At 51.7% G+C, this 22,008-nt stretch overlaps 1 protein-coding gene across 3 annotated transcripts in view; it reads right to left on the reverse strand.

The window, feature by feature from the left end:
- Positions 1-816: 816 nt before the first annotated feature.
- Positions 817-22,008, reverse strand: part of TRPV4 (transient receptor potential cation channel subfamily V member 4) — a 51,033-nt gene continuing 29,841 nt past the window's right edge. For 2 of the 3 annotated variants that reach the window (XM_054444942.2, XM_063646717.1), the window contains exons 4-16: positions 21,258-21,410; positions 18,892-19,032; positions 16,865-17,163; positions 14,880-15,059; positions 12,648-12,806; positions 12,248-12,340; positions 11,277-11,350; positions 10,407-10,572; positions 10,120-10,186; positions 6,152-6,468; positions 4,471-4,598; positions 2,054-2,175; positions 817-1,516 (exon numbers count right to left, since the gene is read on the reverse strand). In XM_054444942.2, the coding sequence (XP_054300917.1) occupies positions 1,359-1,516; positions 2,054-2,175; positions 4,471-4,598; positions 6,152-6,468; positions 10,120-10,186; positions 10,407-10,572; positions 11,277-11,350; positions 12,248-12,340; positions 12,648-12,806; positions 14,880-15,059; positions 16,865-17,163; positions 18,892-19,032; positions 21,258-21,410 (2,057 nt within the window). In that variant the 3' untranslated portion in view covers positions 817-1,358. The remainder of the gene's footprint in view (positions 1,517-2,053; positions 2,176-4,470; positions 4,599-6,151; positions 6,469-10,119; positions 10,187-10,406; positions 10,573-11,276; positions 11,351-12,247; positions 12,341-12,647; positions 12,807-14,879; positions 15,060-16,864; positions 17,164-18,891; positions 19,033-21,257; positions 21,411-22,008) is intronic. The other variant, XM_054444943.2, reaches the window with a different exon arrangement.

Raw genomic sequence — 22,008 nt, forward strand, 5'->3', positions numbered from 1 at the left:
TGGGTATGTCTTCATCAGCAGTGTGAGAACAGACTAATACAGAAGAGAAGAAGGTCAGCCTCACCTCCGGCTCATGGCTCACAGCTCCAGGTGGCATGTGGCCCTGTGGACAGACACAGGCAGGCAGTCCTCAAGGAGGCACCATCTCACTCAGCCAGCAGCACCAAGACCCCCACCCGACCCAGCTCCACAAGCACTGCCAATCGCCCCTGCCAGCACGGTCCTCACCACAGCGACCCGCGTGCACACCCAGCACCCTGCTGACACTCCAGGTTCCCCCATTGCCGCGCCTGCTCCGTGCTGCCTGGCAACCGTCCTCCGCCCTAGCAGGACAGCCCTCCCAGCAGCACTCCCAGCACGACTGTCCCCTGATGAGCACCAGAGTCCCCACACCTGCATCGTCAACCCCCGGCCAGCATTACTCTCTCCTGCCCAAATGTACTGTTTGCACAGGGATCATTATCCCCCAGCCAGCACTACTGTCATCCCTACCAGCATCACTCTCGCCCTGCCAGCATGACTCTCCCTGGCCAGCATTATTACCCCCACCAGCATCACTCTTCTCCCCTCCCTCCACCCCACCTTCCCCACAGCCACGCCAACCTCAGCCACCTCTCAGGCCACCACCACCACCATCACAACCACCCAGTCCAGCCCCCAACCACCAACACTCTAAATGCCTCCCGGTCAGTACTTCTGCCCTCACTCTCACCCCTGCCCCTGGCTCCCCCCAGGCATTTCCTAGCTCTCCCATCTCCCTCACTGTAGTCTCATGCCTGTTACCATCCCTCCCACCCCCGCCATCGTCCTGCCATCTCCACCGTCAATGAATAAACATTTATTGAGCACCGGCAAATCCCAGACACTACAGAACACACAGAAGGCATGGCCCCACGCCAAGGGCCCCAGCCCCTTGCAAAGCTGCCATGCTGCCAAAAATGGTGGCGCATGCAGCTCAGGCACAGGCTGAGGCTGGGGCTTGGCCGGGCAGTGCACTTGAACGGGGTCCTGAGGCCTCTGCCAGGTTCCAGCTGGGGCAGGGGTCACGTCGCTTCCTGAGAGCAGAGCAAATAAATAATGGAGAGGCAGGAGCTGGGGCCTGAGCCCTGTCGTTGGAGGGGCTCTGGCGTTGGCTTATGTGACTCCATAGGAGTAAGACAGGTGGCCGGGAGCCCCCATCCCAGGGTGGGGAGGCAGAGCCTGGGGACTAGAGGGTCCTGGGGCCTCCCTGGCACCTCCACTGGGCCCTCGCCTCTGAGGCCAAAGCAGAGTGTGGGGGGAACACCCCAGAAGGAACTGCTGAAATGCGGCTGGACTAGAAATGGGCGGGCAGAGAGGCTGGAGCTGGGCTGCAGTCCCTAGAGCAGGGCGTCATCAGTCCTCCACTTGGGGGGGTAACCCTGCTGGTGGCCATCGCAGCGGGGGTTCCCCATGCTGTCCAGAGGCACCACCACCTCGTCCGGGTTCGAGTTCTTGTTCAGTTCCACCACACGGGGTACCACCGAGGACCAGCGATCTGCACCACGAGCACATCAGAGGGAGGGGTGGGGGTTGGTGGAGAGACAGCATGCATATATTGAGTGCCTACTGTGTACTGGGCACTCCACAGTGCTCTGAAGGGGGGGTGTGACTATGCTCATTTTACAGAGGTGGAAACTGGGGCTCAAGAGAGGTCAAGGTGCCTCCCCAGGAAAGAATGGAGGAACCAGGATTCAAGCCTGGAGCCGAATGCCCTGAGTGCCCGTGTCCTCTCCAGCTGCGTCTCGCATGCTCATGGCTTACTGGACAAACAGGAAGGTTTTCTCCACACAGGGATGGCTGAGGAGCTCGTCCTCCCTCCCAAGGCCGGCTCACGCCAACAGTAGGGAGGGCCAAGATGAAGCCATGTAGGTGAGGTGCCCCAGGCAATCACAAGCAGCAGAGGACACTCAGGGGCACACTCTCTCATTCTGTAGACACGGACACTGAGTCCCAGAAAGAAGCAGGACTTCTCAAAGCAAATTCGTGATGAGAATGGACTGGGGCTCCCCTCCGCACCCGCCCCTCCACTCACCCCTGCGGAGGCGGCCCATGGTATGCGAGAAGCCATAATACTGGTAGGTCTCATTCTTGCCCGGGTCCTCGTTGATGATGCCCAAGTTCTGGTTCCAGTGAGACCAGTTCACCTCATCCACCCTGGCGGGGCCCAAGCAGAGGGTCATGGGGAGCCCCTCAGAGATGCTCCCCATGCCACCATCCCCAGCACATCCTCCTATTTTTTTATTATGGTAACATATACATAACAAGGCTGGGCGTGGTGGCTCATGCCTGCAATCCCAGCACTTTGGGAGGCCGAGGTGGGTGGGTCATTTGAGGTCAGGAGTTCGAGACCAGCCTGGCCAACATGGTGAAACCCCACCTCTACTGAAAATACAAAAAAAAAAAAAAAAAAATTAGCGGGGCATGGTGGCGGGCGCCTGTAGTCCCAGCGACCCGGGAGGCTGAGGCAGGAAAATCACTTGAACCTGGGAGGCGGTTGCAGTGAGCCGAGATCACGCCACTGCACTCCAACCTGGGGGACAGAGCAAGACTCTATCTCAAAAAAAAAAAAAAAAAAAAAAAAAAGACTTGTGTGTGTGTGTGTGTGTGTGTGTGTGTGTGTGTGTGTACACACACAAAAAAATTTGCCATCTTAATCATTTTTGAGTATACAATTCAGTGGCATTAAGCACATCCACATTGTGTGACCATCACTGCTGTCTATTTCCAAAATTCTTCCATTCCCCCAAGTAGAAATTTTTTTTTTAATCCTTCTTTTGAGACAGGGTCTCACTCCATTGCCCAGGCTAGGTGCAGTGGCACGATCACAGCTCACTGCAACCTTGAGCTCCCAGGCTCAAGTGATCCTCCCACTTCAGCCCCCCGTGTAGTTGGGATTAGAAGGATATGCCACCATGCCTGGCTAATTTTTAAAAAATGTTTTGTAGAGATGGGGTTTCACTACGTTGGTCTTGAACTCCTGGGCTCAAGCAATCCTCTTGCCTCGCTTCCCAAAGTGTTGGTATTACAGTCACCACGCCTGGCCCAGATAATATTTCACTGTACACACAGCCCACATTTTGTTTATCTACTCATTTTTTAATATATTATCTTTTTTTTTTTTACATATTATCTTTAATTTTTTATCCTATCTATTCATTTTTGTTTGTTTGTTTTAAGGCAGAGTCTTGCTCTGTCCCCCAGACTGGAGTGCAATAGCGCAATCTTGGCTCACTGCAACCTCCACCTACCAGGTTCAAGCGATTCTCCTGCCTCAGCCTCCCGAGTAGCTGGGATTACAGGTGCGTGCCACCACTCCCGACTAATTTTTGTATTTTTAGTGGAGACGGGGTTTCACCATGTTGCCCAGGGTGGTCTCAAACTCCTGACCTCAGGCGATCTGCCTACCTTGGCCTCCCAAAGTGCTGGGATTACAAGCATGAGCCACCACACCCAGCCAAGATTTGAGCTTTGGATTCAAACTGAACAGAGGCTGGGTGTGGTGGCTCACGCCTATAATCCCAGCATTTTGGGAGGCTGAGGTGGGAGGATCACTTGAGACCAGGAGTTTGAGACCAGCCTGGACAACATAGCAAGAACCCCATCTCTACAAAAAAATTAAAAATTGGTCGGACATAGTGGCATGAGGAGGCTGAGGTAGGAGGATCGCTTGAGACCAGGAGTTGGAGGCTGCAGTCAGCTATGATCACACCACTGCACTCCAGCCTGAGCAACCCTGCCTCTAAAAACAAACAAATAAAAAATGGAATTGAACTGATCGGCTGGCCTAGGAGGTGGGTGCTATTATTGTTCCCATTTCACAGATGAAGAAACTGACTTTGTCTGACTCCAAACATTCTGCTTATGCTCTATGCTGACAACCACTTTACAAAGAATGAATCAACTGGAAAGAAAAGATTCATGAAGCGGTTCCCCTAAGAAGCTGGCACTCCCTGTGCCTCTGGAACATGGAGTCATTCTGCAGATGGGCTGGGTGAGGTCTCCAGCCCTGGAAACTGCACATTCCTCAGCTTCCCATTTCACCCAAGGCACTAGAGCTCACCCCACTGTTTGGTAGATACAGGGTGATGCTCTGAAATGAACCCACCATCCAAGTCTCTGCTTCCCCCTGAGCAAGAACAGGGGAGCCTGTGGTGTCCCAATGCACGTTGGGCACTGGCTGAGCACTTCTCACGTGCTGACCTGTCTAATCCACACTGCCAGCCTAGGAGCCCGTGAGATCATTGTCTCATTCCACAGATGAAGAAACAGGCTGAGAGAGGTGGGCCAACTTGCCTAAGATCGCCTGGTGGAAATGAACTCTGCTCGGGCCTCTTGGGGCCTCAGTGGCTCCAGAAATTGCAATGGGTAGACGACGCTGGAGCAGCAGGGGCCCCGAGCCAGTGGGGACGGTTCCGCCCTGCCTGCCCGGCCCCACTGCCCCAGCCTCACCTGAAGCACCACCTGCGGTCGGGAGTGCCGTCTGAGCTCTTGCCCACAGTGACCATCTCCCCGGAGCGGAAGGCCTTCCTCAAGAACACGGGGAAGGAGCGCTCAATGTCCAGGATGGTGGTGGCCCACTGCGGGGAGGGAGGGTCAGGAGGGACATCGGTGAGCCTCACAGCCCGCACCTGCCGCTCTGGTGGCAGAAATGAGACAACGGGCTGGGGTGGGCCCAGAACTAGGCATTTAGACTCCTGCTCCCCTCTAGACACAGGGTTTATAAACTCAAATATCCACAGGTGGCAGGCAGGAAAACAAATGGGTGAAACAGAATCAGGTGCAGAAAGGCTGCAGCCCAAGTCCTATCACACTTACACAGCAGTTGCCACTCAGTGAGGGAGGGGTGGAGACTGGGGCGAACAGGGAGCAAATGCCCACATGTAAAGGGCAGCTGCCACTCACCCCACCTGAGGGCTGCCAGGCAGGAATCCGGACCTTGCACTGCCTGGGGCTTCTAACTTTTCAAGAAAAGCCAGAAATCTGGATTTTCATAGGGAATCTCTTAATTTTTAAATTTTGCAGTTTGTTTTGTTTTTTTAATATAATGGTCTGAGGCTGGGTGGAGTGGCTCACACCTGCAATCTCAGCACTTTGGGAGGCCGAGGCAGGTGGATCGCTTGAACTCAGAAGTTCAAGACCAGCCTGAGCAACATGGTGAAATCCCATCTTTACAAAAAATATAAAAATTAGCCGGGTGAGGTGGTGCACACCTTAGCCCCAGCTACTTGGGAGGCTGAGGCCGGAGAATCACTTGAGCCTGGGAGGCAGAGGTTGCAGTGTGCCAAGATCGCACCATTGCACTCCAGACCACAGGACGCTCAGTTTGCATCCTGTGAGTAACGCCCAGTGGGGAAACTGAGGCCCAATGAAGTAAGCAATACAGATAAAGGTTAAGAGCAGGCCAGAGCTATTTCCCTCAGACCCAGTTCTGGGAGGACAACCTTGGGCCCTTTTTTCTCACTGCTCCATTTTCCTGAAATGCACAGTCAAGGTAAACATGGGTGCTGTGTTCCTGGGCCGCGGGGCAGCACTGTTTATTAGGACACCAGGTTTGTAGGCTGCACCTGGCCTGGGAGGGCTGTGATCCCAGGGCCTGTTCTTCCCAGGATTGCATAGAAAGCTTTTGGTAAGTACAAACTTTCTGCAGCTTCCCGGCGCCAAGGCGGCTCCTGTCCCCATTGGTTTCTCCTCTAGGAAGCACGCTCACGGTTGCTAGTAAAAAACCCCAGTGAGAATGCTGACATCCCTGTGCTGGAGTGCTAGAGCACAAAAACTGCCCCTGGGCTCAGCGTGGGACCCCTGCTGAAATGCTGATGCCCACTGAGAGCTTTCTGAGCCGACAGAAGTCACTCAGTCATGCTAGGTGGAGCCGACTGTGTCCTGTGAGCTGGACCACAAGGAGAATCTGAGCCCACTGCTGGCGGCCAGGCAAGAAGCCACCTCAAAATTCACTAGGCAGCTCCGGGAAGTCAGCAGCAGCCTCTGATGCCCATTTTACAGACAGAAAAGTGGAGGCAGAATGAGAAGACACGGCTTGCTCAGAGTGGAAGGGGAGGAAGCCAGTCAGGTGAGTGTCCTTGGAAGGACGAGGGTGGCCGGTGGAGTGGGGCTGGGGCCCCTGGGGCCTCACCTGCAGCTTCCAGATGTGCTTGCTCTCCTTGGAGACCTGGCCCACTGTCTCACCCATGAGGGCAATGAGCATGTTGAGGAGCAGCACAAAGGTGAGGATGATGTAGGTCACCAGCAGGATGATGAAGACCACGGGGTACTTGGTGCTGCTCAGCATCTCCAGGTCGCCCATGCCGATGGTCAGCTTAAACAGGTCCAGGAGGAAGGTGCTGAAGGTCTCGCTGTCACGGCACGAGGGGTAAGTGGGCACTGTGCAGTTGGTCTGGTCCTCATTGCACACCTTCATGTTGGCACACGGGTTCAGGAGGGAGACCAGGGCTGTGGGAGGATGGGGGTGGCACTCACTGAGTGTGAGGACACCCACACAGAGGTGGAGGGTGTCATTCTCATTTGCTGGAGGGGAAAGCTGAGGCCTAGTGAGGGGAGCACACTGGCCTACACGCTAACCCATGTCACCTGCACGTCAGCCAAGCCACACCAAACCCAGGTCCTCCTGACCCCAAAACCTTTGAAGCCTTTCCATAAACTCTTGCTGACAAGGAAGAGGTTGTCTCTCTCTCTCTCTCTCTCTCTCTTTCTGAGATGGAGTCTTGCTATGTTGCCCAGGCTGGAGTGCAGTGGCTACTCACAGGCTCAATCCCACTACTGATAAGTGGGAGTTTTGACCTGCCCTGTTTCCAGCCTGGGACAGTTCACCCCTCCTTACCCCTGGTGGTTCCCTGCTACCGGGAAGGAAGAGGTTTTCAGGATCTAGTCCAGGGAGGGTCTCAGTTTTTCCCACCAGGGGACATTTGACAATGTCTAAAGACGTATTTGGTTGTTAAGACTGGGGGTGGGGGTGCTACTGGCATCAGGTGGGTGGAGGCCAGGGGTGCTGCCTGACACCCTACAATGCACAGGATGGTCCCTGCCACGAAGAATGATCTGGTCTCAAATGTCAATAGTGTTGGGAAATCCTAATGCAGCCTACCATTCTTAGAGGTCTTGGGGGCTCTGGAATGCCCCTATTTGCAGGGGTAGACTCTCTCTCTGACAGTTTCCCACTCCACCCCAACCCAGAGAAGAAAAGTGGGGGCTGAAACCAGGCATCAGTCCTGACTGTCCCCGAAGCCATGTTCTCTAAGGGGCCTCTCCTGCTCTAGACATCTCAAACTCATCATGGTTCTCCTTTCCTACTAAGCCCAGGTGGAGCTTCAGATTCCTTCTCAACACAGTTTGGCAGCAACAACCTGTCCATAACCAGCCAGGGAGGGGAGCATGAAGAAGGCTCAGTCCTATCAGTCAGTGGGGCAGAGAATGTCATATTGCCTGCAACCAGGGATTAGAGTATGCAGATTTCAACTTATATGCTAATGTTCTTCAGTTGTATAGTACCTGGTGAAACACTGTGTTGAGATGAATTCTGAGACCTTGTCTGGACTCACCAGAAAAACTGTTCTGTGATCCATTAGTGATGTCTGCTATGGACACCAAAGTGTGGGAACAGAAGCGTGTGTGTCCTGTTTATGTCATGTCAGCCTCAGAACTGAGATCTAGTGCATCCTATAAGGAGAAGCCCTGCAACCAAGCTGACTGCTAAGCTGCTACTCTAACCCTTGTTTCTACCCAGTTTCAATAACTAGGACTGCAGTAGGGCTAGATCCCTGACCTGAATCCCAAACTATTGTTGAACCCTTGACACTGTCTAGTTTTTCCAGTGTGACCCCTGGGAAGGGAAAGCTGTACCCTGTCCCCATCTCCCCAGTGAAAACTACAATTCCACTTCCCACCAATAATCTACATAGAGACTTGGCCACTATCATGGGTTAAAATATCACCCTCATCAGATTCCTGTGCCAGGCTCGTCCCCAGATGAACCTGCTCAGATGTGAATGTGTCCAGGTCTAACCTGAGTTGGCCACTCCCCTTTGGATGCTGGGCATTGATGTCAGATTACCCACCCCTCGGGGATCAGCCCAAGGACTTGGTCAGTTTCTCCAGCCCTGGTCCCTGGTCCTTCTCCCATGACCCGTGCCACTGAGGTCCCAGAATGCTTCTTAGTGGCATCGTGACATCACGGAGAAGGTATATCAAAGGGAGCTGATGTTGGGCTTTAAGAAAATACCTGGGCTGGTAGCTTAATTATTAAATTTTATCCTTCCATGTATCCATGCCCCTTCAATGTGGCTTTACAGCTTCTCCCACTAAGAAGTGGAGTCTATGCCAGGTGCAGTGGCTCCTGCCTGTAATCCTGCACTTTGGGAGGCTGAGGCAGGAGGACTGCTTGAGCCCAGGAGTTCAAGACCAGCCTGGGCAACATAGCAAGACCCTGCCTCCACCAAAAAAAAAAAAAATGGAAAAAAAGAAGTGGCGTCTATTTCCCCATCCCTTGAATCGAGGCTGGCCTTGTGACTTGCTTTGGCCAACAGAGTAAGGCAGCAGTGATGCCATGCCAGGAGGTGTCCTTGAACATTTCTGCTCATGTTCTTGGAACCCTAAGGCCACCATTTGGACAAGCCCAAGCTAGCTGGCCAGGGATGAGTGACCACGCGGAAGATAGATAGCAAAACCCCTCTAACCAAGTCCATACTAGCTAGACCAGTCAGCCAGCAGCCAGCCTGCCAGCTGACCACAGGCACAAGAGCCTGTAGGGATCAGTCAAACCTGGCCCAGGGCAGCACAGCCACCCAGCTGACCCATTGACTCATAAGCAATAATAAGTGGGCCTAGTACAGTGGCTCACGCCTGTAATCCCAGCACTTTGGGAGGCCAAGGTGGGTGGATCACTTGAGGTCAGGAGTTTGAGACCAGCCTGGCCAAAATAGTGAAACCCCGTCTCTACCAAAAATATAAAACTTAGCCATGCGTGGTGGCACACGCCTGTAATCCCAGCTATTCGAGAGGCTGAGGCAAGAGAATCGCTTGAACCTGGGAGGCAGAGGTTGCAGTGAGCCAAGAGCACCACTGCCCTCCAGCCTCGGTGACAGAGTGAGACCTTGCCACAAAAAGTAATAATAATAATAATAAGTGGGTGCTATTTTAAGCCCCACTTTAGGTGGCTTCCTTTGTAGCAATAGCTGATACTCCAGTTTTGCCATTCAATCGCTTTTTTTTTTTTTTTTTTGAGACAGAGTCTCGCTGTGCTGCCCAGGCTGGAGTGCAGTGGTGCCATCTCGGCTTACTGCAACCTCCACCTCCTGGGTTCAAGTGATTCTTGTGCCTCAGCCTCCCGAGTAACTAGGTCTATAATTGCGTGCCACCATGCCTGTCTAATTTTTGTATTTTTTGGTAGAGACGGGGTTTTGCCACGTTGGCCAGGCTGGTCTCAAACTCCTGACCTTCAGCCTCCCAAAGTGCTTCAGCCTCCCAAAGTGCTGGGATTACAGGTGTGAGCCACTGTGCCTGGCCACCATTCACTGGCTTTTGAACTTGTGCTAGTTATTTAACCCTCTTAAGCCTCAGTTTCCTTTTCTATAAGAGGGGATTATAAAGGCACTTAGCTTACAGGCTTGTTGGGAGGCAAGGATGGAAATGTACTTAGTTTGGTGCCTGGCACACAAATAAGAACTCAGTGGCTGGGCGCGTTGGCTCACACCTGTAATCCCACCATTTTGGGAGGCCAAGGAGGGTGGATCACCTGAGGTCAGGAGTTTGAGACCAGCCTGGCCAACATGGTGAAACCCCATCTCTACTAAAAATACAAAAAAAAAAAAAATTAAAAAATAGCAGGGCGTGGTGGCAGGAGCCTGTAATCCCAACTACATGGGAGGCTGAGGCAGGATAATTACTTGAACCTGGGAGGTGGAGGTTGCAGTGAGCTGAGACTGCGCCATTGCACTCCAGCCTGGGCAACAGGAGCAAAACTCCATCTCAAAAAAAAAAAATAAAATAAAGAACTCAGCAAGGCTGCTATTGTCCCCTATACATCATGGCTACTGTTCCCGTCCTTGCACCACCCCTGCCAGGCCCACCTGAGCACCCGGAGCTCACCTGAAGCGTAGCCGATCATGAAGAGCAAGTAGACGAGCAGGAATCGGAAAAGGTCCTTGAAGAGAATCTAAAGACCCCAGCGGGATTATGGAGGCAAAGAGGAGACACATGGTTTCTCACTTTCCCCATTCCTCCATCTCCACCCTGGTCCCACCCCAATGTCCAGACCATGCCTCCTGCCCCCATGGTACCCGGCATCCTCAGGTCTGCAGGCACATAAGTGTGCATGTGGTGCGTGTGACTCCCTCCAGGAACACACGAGTCCAGAGGGTCCTCCCAGCCCGTACCTTCTGGATCATGATGCTATAGGTCCCCGTCAGCTTCAGCCCACGGGTGAAGTAAAGGGCATTCATCCAGCCCAGGACCAGGGCAAAGACCATCACAGCCAGGTAGGCCTCAATCCCTGCCAGGTAGAGGGCTGCTGAGACGATCACCAGGACAGAGTAGATGAAGCTGCAGTGCAGAACACAAGAGAAGCCAGAGGGGAGAGGGGACAATGAGGCTCTGGAGGGGGGAGACATGCCTCCAAGCCCTCCAGGGTATCAGGACTTCCCAATGCCTTCTAGACCCCCAGAAAAGAAACAAAGTGGATTAGCAGGGTTCCCCAGCATTCTGTTAACAAGAACATTCAGTTAGCTGGCAATTAATCCTGAGGTCCCACAAGATCCTGAAGTGATGCCTCTTGGAATTGCTAAAGAAAGATTTATGGTGTTCAGTGGAGATTTTGTGGCTAAGTGAATTTCGTCATTCTCCAACTCTACGGGAAATGTGGAAGAGGAAACACACACTCAGTAACTCTCTCATTCTCTGTCCCAGGCAGACATCATTAATCAATACCAACTCTTTCCCACTAAACACAGACACAGGTGCAAAATTCTTAACATGGCACTTCAGGCAGACATCAGCAATCATTCACCAGCATAAGAGGTTAAAATTATTTCTATCCATGGTGTATATGATAACTCCCTAGCAGTCAGAATTTTTCTTTAACCAGAAGACCCTATTGTTTGTGGCTTTGTCCTGACTTTGGGTTAGAGCTGCCTAGGTTAGGCGCATTCATTTCTAATAGAATCACCTCTCTCCTGAATCTGGATGACCTAGCAGCCCAAACCCACCTTCCTCACCCAGCAGCTGCCGGCCCAGGGGCCTCTACTCACTAGAGCAGCTGGAAGGAGCCATCGACGAAGAGAGAGTTCACTCCAGGGCATTTCTTCATGAACAAGTCTTTGATCTGGAAGACAGAAGGGGGCACGTGAAAGGGGTGGGGCCAGGAGGAGAGGAGAGGAGGAGAGAGGAGACGGTCATGGAAACAATGTTAGATACTAGTTTTAAGAGTAGATATCTGGTCTCATGACTCTAATAAGAATGCTTTTTAAGTTTCTACGTTAATTATAATGTTAATTGTAGGTATTTCATATATATCCTTTGTCAGATTAAATACTTCCCTCGATTCTTGATTTGTTTACACCTTTTTACAATACAGAAGTGTTGAATTTTATTTATTTTTTCTGTATCTATTGAGGTTAGTATGCATTGCTTTCTCTTTAATTAGCTTAAGTAGTGACTTGTAATAAATTTTCTAATGTTAGACTATCCTTTAATTCCTGGAATCAAGCTCGTTTGGTCACACTGTATTTTTTTTGTAGATTTGCTGAGTTCAATTCAGTAATATTTTAATTAGGACTTTTTAAGACTTTTTATGAAGAATGATATTGGTGTATAATTTTTCATCTTTCTAACAAGTTTATCTGGTTTTGGTATCAAGATTTCACTAGCCTCATAAAATGGGCTGGGCACCTTTTCCTTTTTTGTCTGTTCTCACACCAGTCAGAATGGTTATTATTAAAAAGTCAAAAATTACAAAAAAAAAAAAAAAAATAGAAGAGAGGGAGGCAGAGGCTGGTACACAGAAAAGACAAAGGACGCTTTCCTGTTAGAAAAGGAGAAAAAAGCAGAGATGGAGAACGTGGGATTGGAGGAGGTAGAAGAGAAATGAGAAAATAAAAGGAGGAAGGAAAGGAGAAGGACCATTTGGAGGAGAGAGAAGAGAAAAAGAGGGAGAGAAAAGAGGTGCAGGAAAAGAAGAGGAGGGCAGGCAGGGTGGGGGGCACGGGGGCCAGGCACTTACGTTGGTGAAGAAGAACAAGACCCCAGTGAAGAGCGTAATGACCTCGCCAGCCAGCCGCAGGTAGTCCACCGTGGTGCGGTAAGGGTACGGCGGCTGGGGAGCAGCAAGGGCACACAGGTCGTCACCCAGCCCCTCCAACATCTGGCCCCCAATGCAGATGTTCCCCCGGACCCAAAACATCTGCATCCCATGGAGCCTCCTCCTTCACTTTCTTCCTCCTGAGTCTCCCTCCTCCCAGCTCAGGGCCACCTGTGGATGCTGGAGGGTGCCTCCCCAACCTGTTCCTAAACCTTCTCCAGTTCCATCCTACAGGGGACCCAGAAGGATGAGGTTGGGCCCCAGTCCTTCGTGGCTCAGCCCAGTGCCTGCCCCAGCCCCTGCCGGGTCCCCGGGCACTCACTGTGCCCTCCAGCGGCTGGTAGTAGGCGGTGAGGGTGAAGATGACCATGGCGCACAAGTAGGAGACCACGTTGATGTAGAAGGAGACGGCCCCGAACTTGCGCCACTTGTCCCGCAGCAGTTCATTGATGGGCTCCACAGCCAGCATCTCGTGGCGGTTCTATGAGAGGCAGGGTGGTCGGGGGCTGCCTTCCCGAGATGGGGGGCCAGTCCAGGCAGGCTGCCTCAGGTGTGCCTTCCCCCCACCCTCCACCCCGACAGCGCTTTCTCTTTCCATCCATTCCTCAGCTGCATTCAAGGATTCATGGGGAACTGGACAGATACTGAAAATCAGCCCCAAGCTCCTGCGCTCACCATTTGAGATTCTGCCCAATTCTGCCTCAATGTACCTTTCCATCCTATTCTAGCATCACAGAACTCGGAACTGGAAAGTCCTTAAAAGACATTTATTTTCAGGCCAGGCATGGTGGCTCACGCCTGTAATCCCAGCACTTTGGGAGGCCAAGACAGGCAGATCACCTGAGGTGAGGAATTCAAGATCAGCCTGGCCAACGTGGTGAAACCCCATCTCTACTAAAAACACAACAATTAGCCAGGCATGGTGGTGCACACCTGTAATCCCAGCTACTCCTGAGGCTGAGGCAGGAGAATCACTTGAACCTGGGAGGCGGAGATTGCAGTGAGCCTAGATCGTGCCACTGCACTCCAGCCTGGGCGACAAGAGCAAGACTCCGTCTCAAAAAAGAAAAAAAGACATTTATTCTCATGGTTCCCAAACTCCAATCTGTGGATAGTACCAAGCTGCTGGCGGCAAAATCATCTGTGTAGCTTGCTGCAAGTATAAATCCTGGCCTCCACTCTCAGAAATTCTGATTTAGAGAGAAAGATTGAGAAATTTTGCCCAAAGATGATAAATGATTGACTCACCACAGTTCTCCAATTCTGAACCCAGGGCAGACATCAATAATTGAGCCCTGCACAATTGTATTCATACAGTTCACTGGGTAGACGCTACTAATCAATCAGTTTGCACCTGAGATGCTAAACCTCCTGCCACCACTAATTTAAATCAAGATGGTCACTAATTCAAAAAATGAGGGAAATGAGGTCTTGCAAGAAAGCCAAGCTCACAGACCAGTAAGCCACAGGGCAGGGCTAGAAGGGAGACCACCTACACCCAGTCCCCAGCATTTTCTGCTCCATTTGTATAGCTTCCTAGCCCTTTATTAACTTGAGTTTCTCTATAATCATGATTTGTGCAATAATGCAGCCACAGAGATGCTTTTGTAGTGTTATTCCTGACAAAGGCAGAAACAAACCCAAGCGACCAGCAATAAGAGAACGGTTCATTTGAATATGGTACATTTACATGCAGCGACAATATTACCAAAGAATATTTAAAAGTACAGAATGATGTTCACAAAATACTGCTAAGTAGGGGAAAAAAAAGCTTGTTTTTTGTTTGTTTGTTTGTTTGTTTTGAGACAGGGTCTCACTCTGTCACCCAGACTGGAGTACAGTGGCATGATCTCGGCTCACTGAAGCCTCAACCTCCCCAGGCTCAGGTGATCCTCCCACCTCAGCCTCCCAAGTAGCTGGGACTACAGGCTCACACCACCACGCCTGGCTAATTTTTATTTTTATTTTTGTAGAGACGGGGTTTTGCCATATTGCCCAGGCTAGTCTCAAACTCCTGGCTTCAAGCAATCCGCCCACCTTGGCTCCCCAAAATGCTAGAATTACAGGCATAAGCCACCATGCCTGGCCAAAAAAAAAGAGCTTTCAAAAGTTCATGTAACAACCATGAATGGTAACAGCTGACATAATGTTTACTCTGTGCCAGGCCATTCTAAAATTAACCTCTTTGGTCCTCCCAACAACCCCATGGGATATCCATGATCCTTATCCCCAGGTTACAAACGAGGAAGCTGAGACCCAGAGAGGTGGAGCCACTTGTCCTGAGACACACAGCATGTAAATTACAGAGCCAGGATCCCAACCCAGTCCTACCTGCCCCAAAAGTCCATCTTCCCACAAGTCTTGCTCATTTCCTCACATGGCAGACACTGTTCTGGGCACTTAGTTGGCACCTTCTCTTGCATTCAGCCAACAGATCCACCACATTGGGTCCTAGAGGCTGGGGCTGTCTCCCCCAGCCCAGCCCCAGGGCCCCGTCCCTGCTCCCAGCCCTGCCCCTCCTTCCTCGCACCCCATGCCCCCTCCTGGAGCCCACCTCAATCTTGCTGTTGTACACCAGGATCTCCAGCACGGAGGCCTCTTCCCCACACGTGTCCAGGGAGGAGAGGTCATAAAGCGAGGAATACACTGGCCCATAGGCCCAGTCCTTGAACTTGCGGGACAGGTGCCGTGTGTCCTCATCCGTCACCTCCCGCCGGATGATGTGCTGAAAGATCTGCACAGGGGGCCGGAGGGTCAGGGGGCTCACACTGGAAAGATCCCCAGGGCTGGGCCCAGCTCAGCACATGACGCCTCCCCAGAAAACAGCTGAGCACCGGCTGCTGGAGGACCCTTTCCTCATCTTGTTTAATTCTTACTCTTATTATCTTGGTTTATAGATAAAGAGTGGAGACTGGGAAAAATGAAGGGTGTTCCAGAAGCCACTTAACCAGTCAGCTGGAGCCAGACAGAACCTGGGTGAGCCTTCAACATCTTAATTGTAATGAATATCTTCTTCATGCCATTAAAATAGCAATGAATCCATCTTAATGATATGTGAATTATAATACTGACGATCATATGCGGTCCTTCCTGTTACCACTCCTCCTTCTCTGGCTTACACACAGGGAAGCGGAGGCACGGAGAGGGGTGGGAATTGCCCAAGGTCAGGCAATGTTAGGATTTTGGGGTTTGTTTTTGTTTTGAGACAGAGTCTCTCTTTGTCACCCAGGCTGGAGTTCAGTGGCGCGATCTCAGCTCACTGCAACCTTCTCCTCCCAGGTTCAAGCAATTCTCCTGCCTCAGCCTCCTGAGTAGCTGGGATTACAGGTGCCTGCTACCACACCCAGCTAATATTTTCGTTATTTTTAGTAGAGACGGGGTTTCACCATGTTGGCCAGGCTGGTCTTGAACTCCTGACCTCAGGTGATCCGCCCACCTCGGCCTCCCAAAGTGCTGGGATTACAGGCGTGAGCCACTGTGCACAGCCAGGATTTAGGGGTTTTTTTGAGACAGGGTCTGGCTCTGTTGCCCAGGCTGGAGTGCAATGGCACTATCACAGCTCATTGCAGCCTCAACCTCTTGGGCTCAAGTGCTCCTCCCACCTCAGCCTCCCAAAGTGCTAGGATTACAGACATGAGCCACTGAGCCTGGCCGAAGCCAGGATTTAAACCGGAGCCTTTCTACTGCCTCAGGGCCATGGTATAATTGCAATTTTAGTAATTTTTGCTACATTTTTATTTATTTTTTTATTTTGGTTTTTATTTATTTGAGATCTCAAATAATCCAGGCTGGACTTAAACAATCCTCTCACCTTAGCCTCCCAACTAGCTGGTATTACAGACGTGTAAGTGAGCACTTGCTGCCTCTCCCAAGCTCCTTCCTAAGAGCCTTATGTGGATCACCGCATTTGTCACAACACCACACCAGAGGACACTCTTATATCCCCATTTTACAGACAAGGAAACTGAGGCACAGAAAAGGGAAATGAGATGTCTGAGGTCACACACTGGGAAGTGGTAGCGCCAGGGCTTGGACAGGTGCTCCTGCCTCTAGGGTGCTCCAGACTTGGTTCCCAATCACAGCGATGGTGCCCCCCAGAGGACAATTCAGCAATGTTCTGGAGATATTTTTGGTGGTCACAAGTGTAAGGGGAGGTGCTCCTGGCATCTGGTGGGTAGAGGCCCAGAAAAGGGAAGGAACTGGGGCAGGGCCATTCAACAGGTTTGAGGCTGGGAGCACTGCTGTGCTAGGGCCCTAGGACTCAGTTTCCTATCAATGGCTCATCCTGGCTGGTGGGGGTGGAGTGGTGAACATCTAGTAGGGTGACATGAGGCGAGAGGCTCGGGGATGAAGCTAAGGAGCTTGGCTGGACACTAGGGAGCCATAGCAGGTTCTTGAGCTGGGACATCTGCACACTGGGGTTGGCATGTTGGGAGGTGCATGCACATATTAATAATGAATACCAGCAGCACACCCTCGTGTGTATGTGTAGAGGGGTACGAGTGGGTGGATCAGCTGTGCCCCCAGCCGCACACTCACCCCAATCTTGCCCATCTTGGCAGCCATCATGAGGGGCGAGAGGCCGTCATTGTTGAGCACGGCCTCCAGGTTGCTGTCGGGGAAGAGGCGGGCACATTTGAGCAGCAGCAGGTCGTACATCTTGGTAACGAACTTGGTGTTCTCACGGGTGTTGTCGGCGATGGCCACCAGCGCGTGCAGCACCGTGTTGCCTCGCGAGTCCTGGCGCCGCATGTCCGCCTTCTTGTGGGGGTTCTCCGTCAGGTAGTTGACAATGTGGGGCTGGTTGGTGCAGGCAGCCAGCGACAGGGGCAGCTCCCCTACAGGCCAGGGTGGAGGGTGGGAGGTCAGTGAAGGGAGCCCAGGGTGGGACTCTGCCTGCGGACACCCGGGGGACGGACACCGTGGCACTCTGAGGATAATGACGGAGACAGCACCAGCAGTGAATATGAACTGCACGTTTCTCTGGGTGATGCCAGGGAGATGGGGTGTGGCTAGTTAAGGGCACAGCCACGCGATTTGGAGGCTGTGAGGGACTGGACACATCCAATGATGGAATTCTTTTTTTTTTTGAGACAAAGTCTCACTCTGTCACCTAGGCTGGAGAGCAGTGGCACAATCTCGGCTCATTGCAACCTCCACCTCCCGGGTGCAAGCGATTCTTGTGCCTCAGCCGAGTAGCTGGGATTACAGGCGCATACCACCACACCTGGCTAATTTTTGTATTTTTAGTAGAGATAGGATTTCGCCATGTTGGCCAGGCTGGTCTCAAACTCCTGACCTCAAGTGATCTGCCCACCTCGGCCTCCCAAAGTGCTGGGATTACAGGCGTGAGCCACCGCGCCCAGCTGATGATGGAATTCTTTGTGTGACTTTGTCCCTGAGCTGCACATAATGAATGCCTTTAAGCAGGGGTAAAATTCAAAATATTTCATGAGTCCAATGATGACAACGGCAGTGGTGGGCTTTGGGCCTGGTGATGGGGCTGTTGGTCCCAGCATAAACCAGATTAAAGGACACAGACAATACAGAGCTGGGCGCTGACATCACAGCCCAAGGGCCTCTCATGATCCCCACTGCACAGCTGGGGAAGGTGAGGCTCAGGGAAGTGAGGTCACATGCCTGGAAAGTGCAGAGTGAGGATTTGGCTTTTTTTTGTTGTTTTATTTTTGCTTTTTAAAGACAGGGTCTTGCTCTATTTTCCAGGCTGGAGTGCAGTGGTGCAATCACGGCTTACTGCAGCCTCGAAATCCTAGGTTCAAGTGATCCTCCAGCCTCGGCCTCCCAAGCAGCTGGGACTACAAGCACATGCCACCATGCCACCTAATTTATTTATTTATTTATTTATTTATTTATTTATTTATTTATTTATTTTTATTTTTTTGAGACGGAGTCTCACTCTGTCACCCAGGCTGGAGTGCAACGGGGAAATCTCGGCTCATTGCAACCTCTGTCCCCCAGGTTCAAGCAATTCTCCTGCCTCAGCCTCCCAAGTAGCTGGGATTACAGGCACCCGCCATCATGCCCGGCTAATTTTTGTTATTTTTGTAGAGATGGGGTTTCACCATCTTGTTGGCCAGGCTGGTCTTGAACTCTTGACCTCAGGTGATCCACCTGCCTCATCCTCCCAAAGTGCTGGGATTACAGGCATGAGCCACCGTGCCCAGCCATTTTTTAAATTTTTAAAAGAGACAGGGTCTTGCTATGTTGCCTAGGCTGGTCTCAAACCCCTGCCCTCAAGCGATCCTCCTGCCTTGACCTCCCAAAGTGCTGGGATGACAGGTGTGAGACACCGTGCCTGGCTGGAGTGAGGATCTGAATCCAGGTCCATGGTGCCAAGTTCCCCCATGGCACTTACACCTCAGAGGCAAGGGCCCCGTGACCAAGACTGACGTGCAGCCTATGCTCCAGAGTGCTGCCTGCGCCCATGGCCAGAGTGGCCCTGGATGTCTGGGGGATGGTCAGGGCTGCAGACACCAACCAGTATCATGCTATCTCCCGCCATGCTTCTCCAGCGTGCTGCCAGCCCCCACCAGGCCCCTCCTTACCAAAGTAGAAGTAGCCCCCCTCATCCTTGGGCTGGAAGAAGCGCCCACGGGCCTGGGCGTGGACGTCAGCTCCCTGGGCCACGAGAAGTTCCACGTAGTGTTTGCAGCGACGCTCAATGGCGATGTGCAGGGCTGTCTGACCTGGGGGCAGGGGACGGTCATCCAGGGTCCTGGCGGGGCAGAGACCTAGCCAGGCTTGCTGGGGGTGGGGGTGGGGTGCAGGATGTAGAAATTGGGGTGGGGGATGCAGGAAGAGTCCTGCCCAGCGACACCCAAGGGCAGCAAATAGGTCCTTGGATATTCCCTGGGGTCCAACACAGAAACAGAATCTCAAGCCCAAAGGATAGCTAGTTTGTGGAATCCTGAATGTGAGAACTTTTTAGATTCATAAGATGCTTTAAAAATCCTAGAGGAGGCCAGGCACTGTGGCTCACGCCTGTAATCCCAGTGCTTTGGGAGACCGAGGAGGGAGATCACCTGAGCCCAGGAGTTTGAGGCAAGCCCGGGCAACACAGTGAGACCCCATCTCTATAGAAATGTTAAAAATTAGCTGGGCCTGGTGACTTAACACCTGTGGTCCCAGCTACTTGGGAGGCTGAGGCAGGAGGATTGCCGAAGCCTAGCAGTTCAGTACCAGCCTGGGCAACTGATATGGTTTGGCTCTGTGTCCACACCTAAATCTCATCTTGAATTGTAGTTCCCACAATCCCCATGTATCATGGGAGGGACCCTGTGAAAGGTAATTTAATCATGGGGGCAGTTACCCTCATGCTGTTTTCATGATAGTGGGTCCTCAAGAGATCTGATGATTCTATAACGGGCTTTTCCCCCTTTTGCTTGTGGCACTTCTTCTTCCTACCACCACGTGAAGAAGGACATGTCTGCTTCCCTTTCCACCATGATTGTAAGTTTCCTGAGGCCTCCCCAGCCCTGCGGAACTGTGAGTCAATTAATCCTCTTTCCTTTATAAATCATCCAGTCTTGGGCAGTTCTTTATAGCAGCATGAGAATGGACTAATACAACAACATAGTGAGCCCCTGTCTCTACAGAAATTTTAAAAACTAGCCTGGCATGTTGCTCCATGCCGGTGGTCCCAGCTACTTGGGAGGCTGAGGTGGGAGAATCACTTGAGCCCAGGAAGTCAAGGCTGCAGTGAGCCATGATCACACCACTGCACTCCAGCTTGGGTGACAGAGCAAGACCCTGTCTCAAAAAAAAGAAAAATCCTAGAGGAAACAACAGTACTTTGGCCTCCCAGAATTTTGGATTCAAGATATAATATTCACGGATTTTGAATCTTAATATCCAGGCATCTGAAGGTCAACTCTGATTTACAGAATCTGATTTACAAACCCGGGATTGGCCCGGATCTTGGCCCCCTGCTGCCTTTGCCTCTTAGAGCTTGTGAGCTCAGGACTCATTATCATAGAGCCTTACAGTATCTGCCACCGCAGCATCTTAGGGCCAGATCCAGAGTTCATGATCACTAGACTCGCTGCATCTCAGAATCTTGGAATCTTTTTTTTTTTTTTGAGACAGGATCTCACTCTGTCACCCAGGCTGGAGTGCAGTGGCACAATCATAGCTCACTGCAGCCTTGACCCTCTGAGCTCAAGTGATCCTCCCACCCCAGCCTCCCAAGTAGCTGGGACTACAGGTGTGCACCAACAAACCTGGCTTTTTTTGTATCTTTTTTTTTTTTTTTTTTTTTTCTGAGATGAGTCTTGCTCTTGTTGCCCAGGCTGGAGTGCAATGGCGCGATCTTGGCTCACTGCAACCTCCACCTCCCAGGTTCAAGCGATTCTCCTGCCTCAGCCTCCCAAGTAGCTGAGATTATAGGTGCGCACCACCACGCCTGGCTAATTTTTGCATTTTTAGTAGAGACAGGGTTTCACCATATTGGCCAGGCTGGTCTTGAACTCCTGACCTCAAGTGATCTGCCCATCTCAGCCTCCCAAAGTGCTGGGATTACAGGTGTGAGCCACCGCACCCGGCCTTTTTTTTTTTTTTTGTATCTTTCGTCGAGACAGGATTTCACCATGTTGCCCATGCTGGTCTTGAACTCCTGGGCTCAAGCGATCTGCCCCCCTTAGCCTCCCAAAGTGCTGAGATTACAGGTAAGAGCCACCACACCCAGTGGAATCTTCTATTCTGAAACTCGAAACAAAGTTGGAAGGGGTAGTTACTGTTCCTTCATCCCTCCATCCATCCATCCATCGATCCATCCATCCATCCATCCATTCGTCAGGTCCTGGGTACGTGCTGGCACTTAGGCCCAGATGATCAAAGCTCTCAGGAGTCAGACAAGCAAAGGACAGTGTCTCCATCAGCCCCCGTGGTACCCCTGCCCAGCCCGGGGCCCCACCTCGATAGTAGATGTCACGGAAGGGCGAGTTAATGAACTCCCGCATGTTGCCGGTGCGCTCCGCGATGTCCAGCAGCACGGGGATGGTGTCGTTGCGGCCGTTGCTCAGGTTCAGCAAGGCCTTGGGCAGGCAGGTCTTCCCCGTAGATGGCTCTAGCAAGACAGACATACAAGATGACCTTGAAATTCTAAGCATTGGGGTACAGAGCACTGGGTAGGGGTTCAGACGTCCTGGCTGTCAGCATCTCCTCTCCGAGCCTGTTTCCTCATCTGTCCAGTGGGGACCCAGGGCCACTCTATCTTTCTGCCTCCAGTGGTGCTGAGAGGGTACAATAAACTCATGGGATTAGGTGCTTTGAAATGTGAGAGGCTTCAGCCTACAGATTGGTATTTATTTAATTAATCTTATTTGGGAAGATTTTTTATTTTTATTTATTAATATCCCTTTTTTTGAGAGAGAGGGTCTCGCTCTGTCATCCAGGTTGGAGTATAGTGGTACAATCCTAGCTCATTGCAGCCTCCGATTCCTGGACTCAAGTGATCCTCCCACCTCAGCCTCCCAAGTAGCAGCTAAGACTACAGGTGTGCACCTCCATGCTCAACTAATTTTTTAATTTTTATTTTCGTAGAGAAGGGATCTCACTCTGTTACCCAGGCTGGTCTCAAACACCTGGCCTCAAGTGATCCACCTACCTCAGCCTCCCAAAGTGCTGGGATTACAGATGTGAGCCACCACACCCGGCCCTTGAAA

Source organism: Pongo pygmaeus, chromosome 10, assembly GCF_028885625.2.
Source record: "Pongo pygmaeus isolate AG05252 chromosome 10, NHGRI_mPonPyg2-v2.0_pri, whole genome shotgun sequence".
NCBI lineage: Eukaryota > Metazoa > Chordata > Mammalia > Primates > Hominidae > Pongo > Pongo pygmaeus.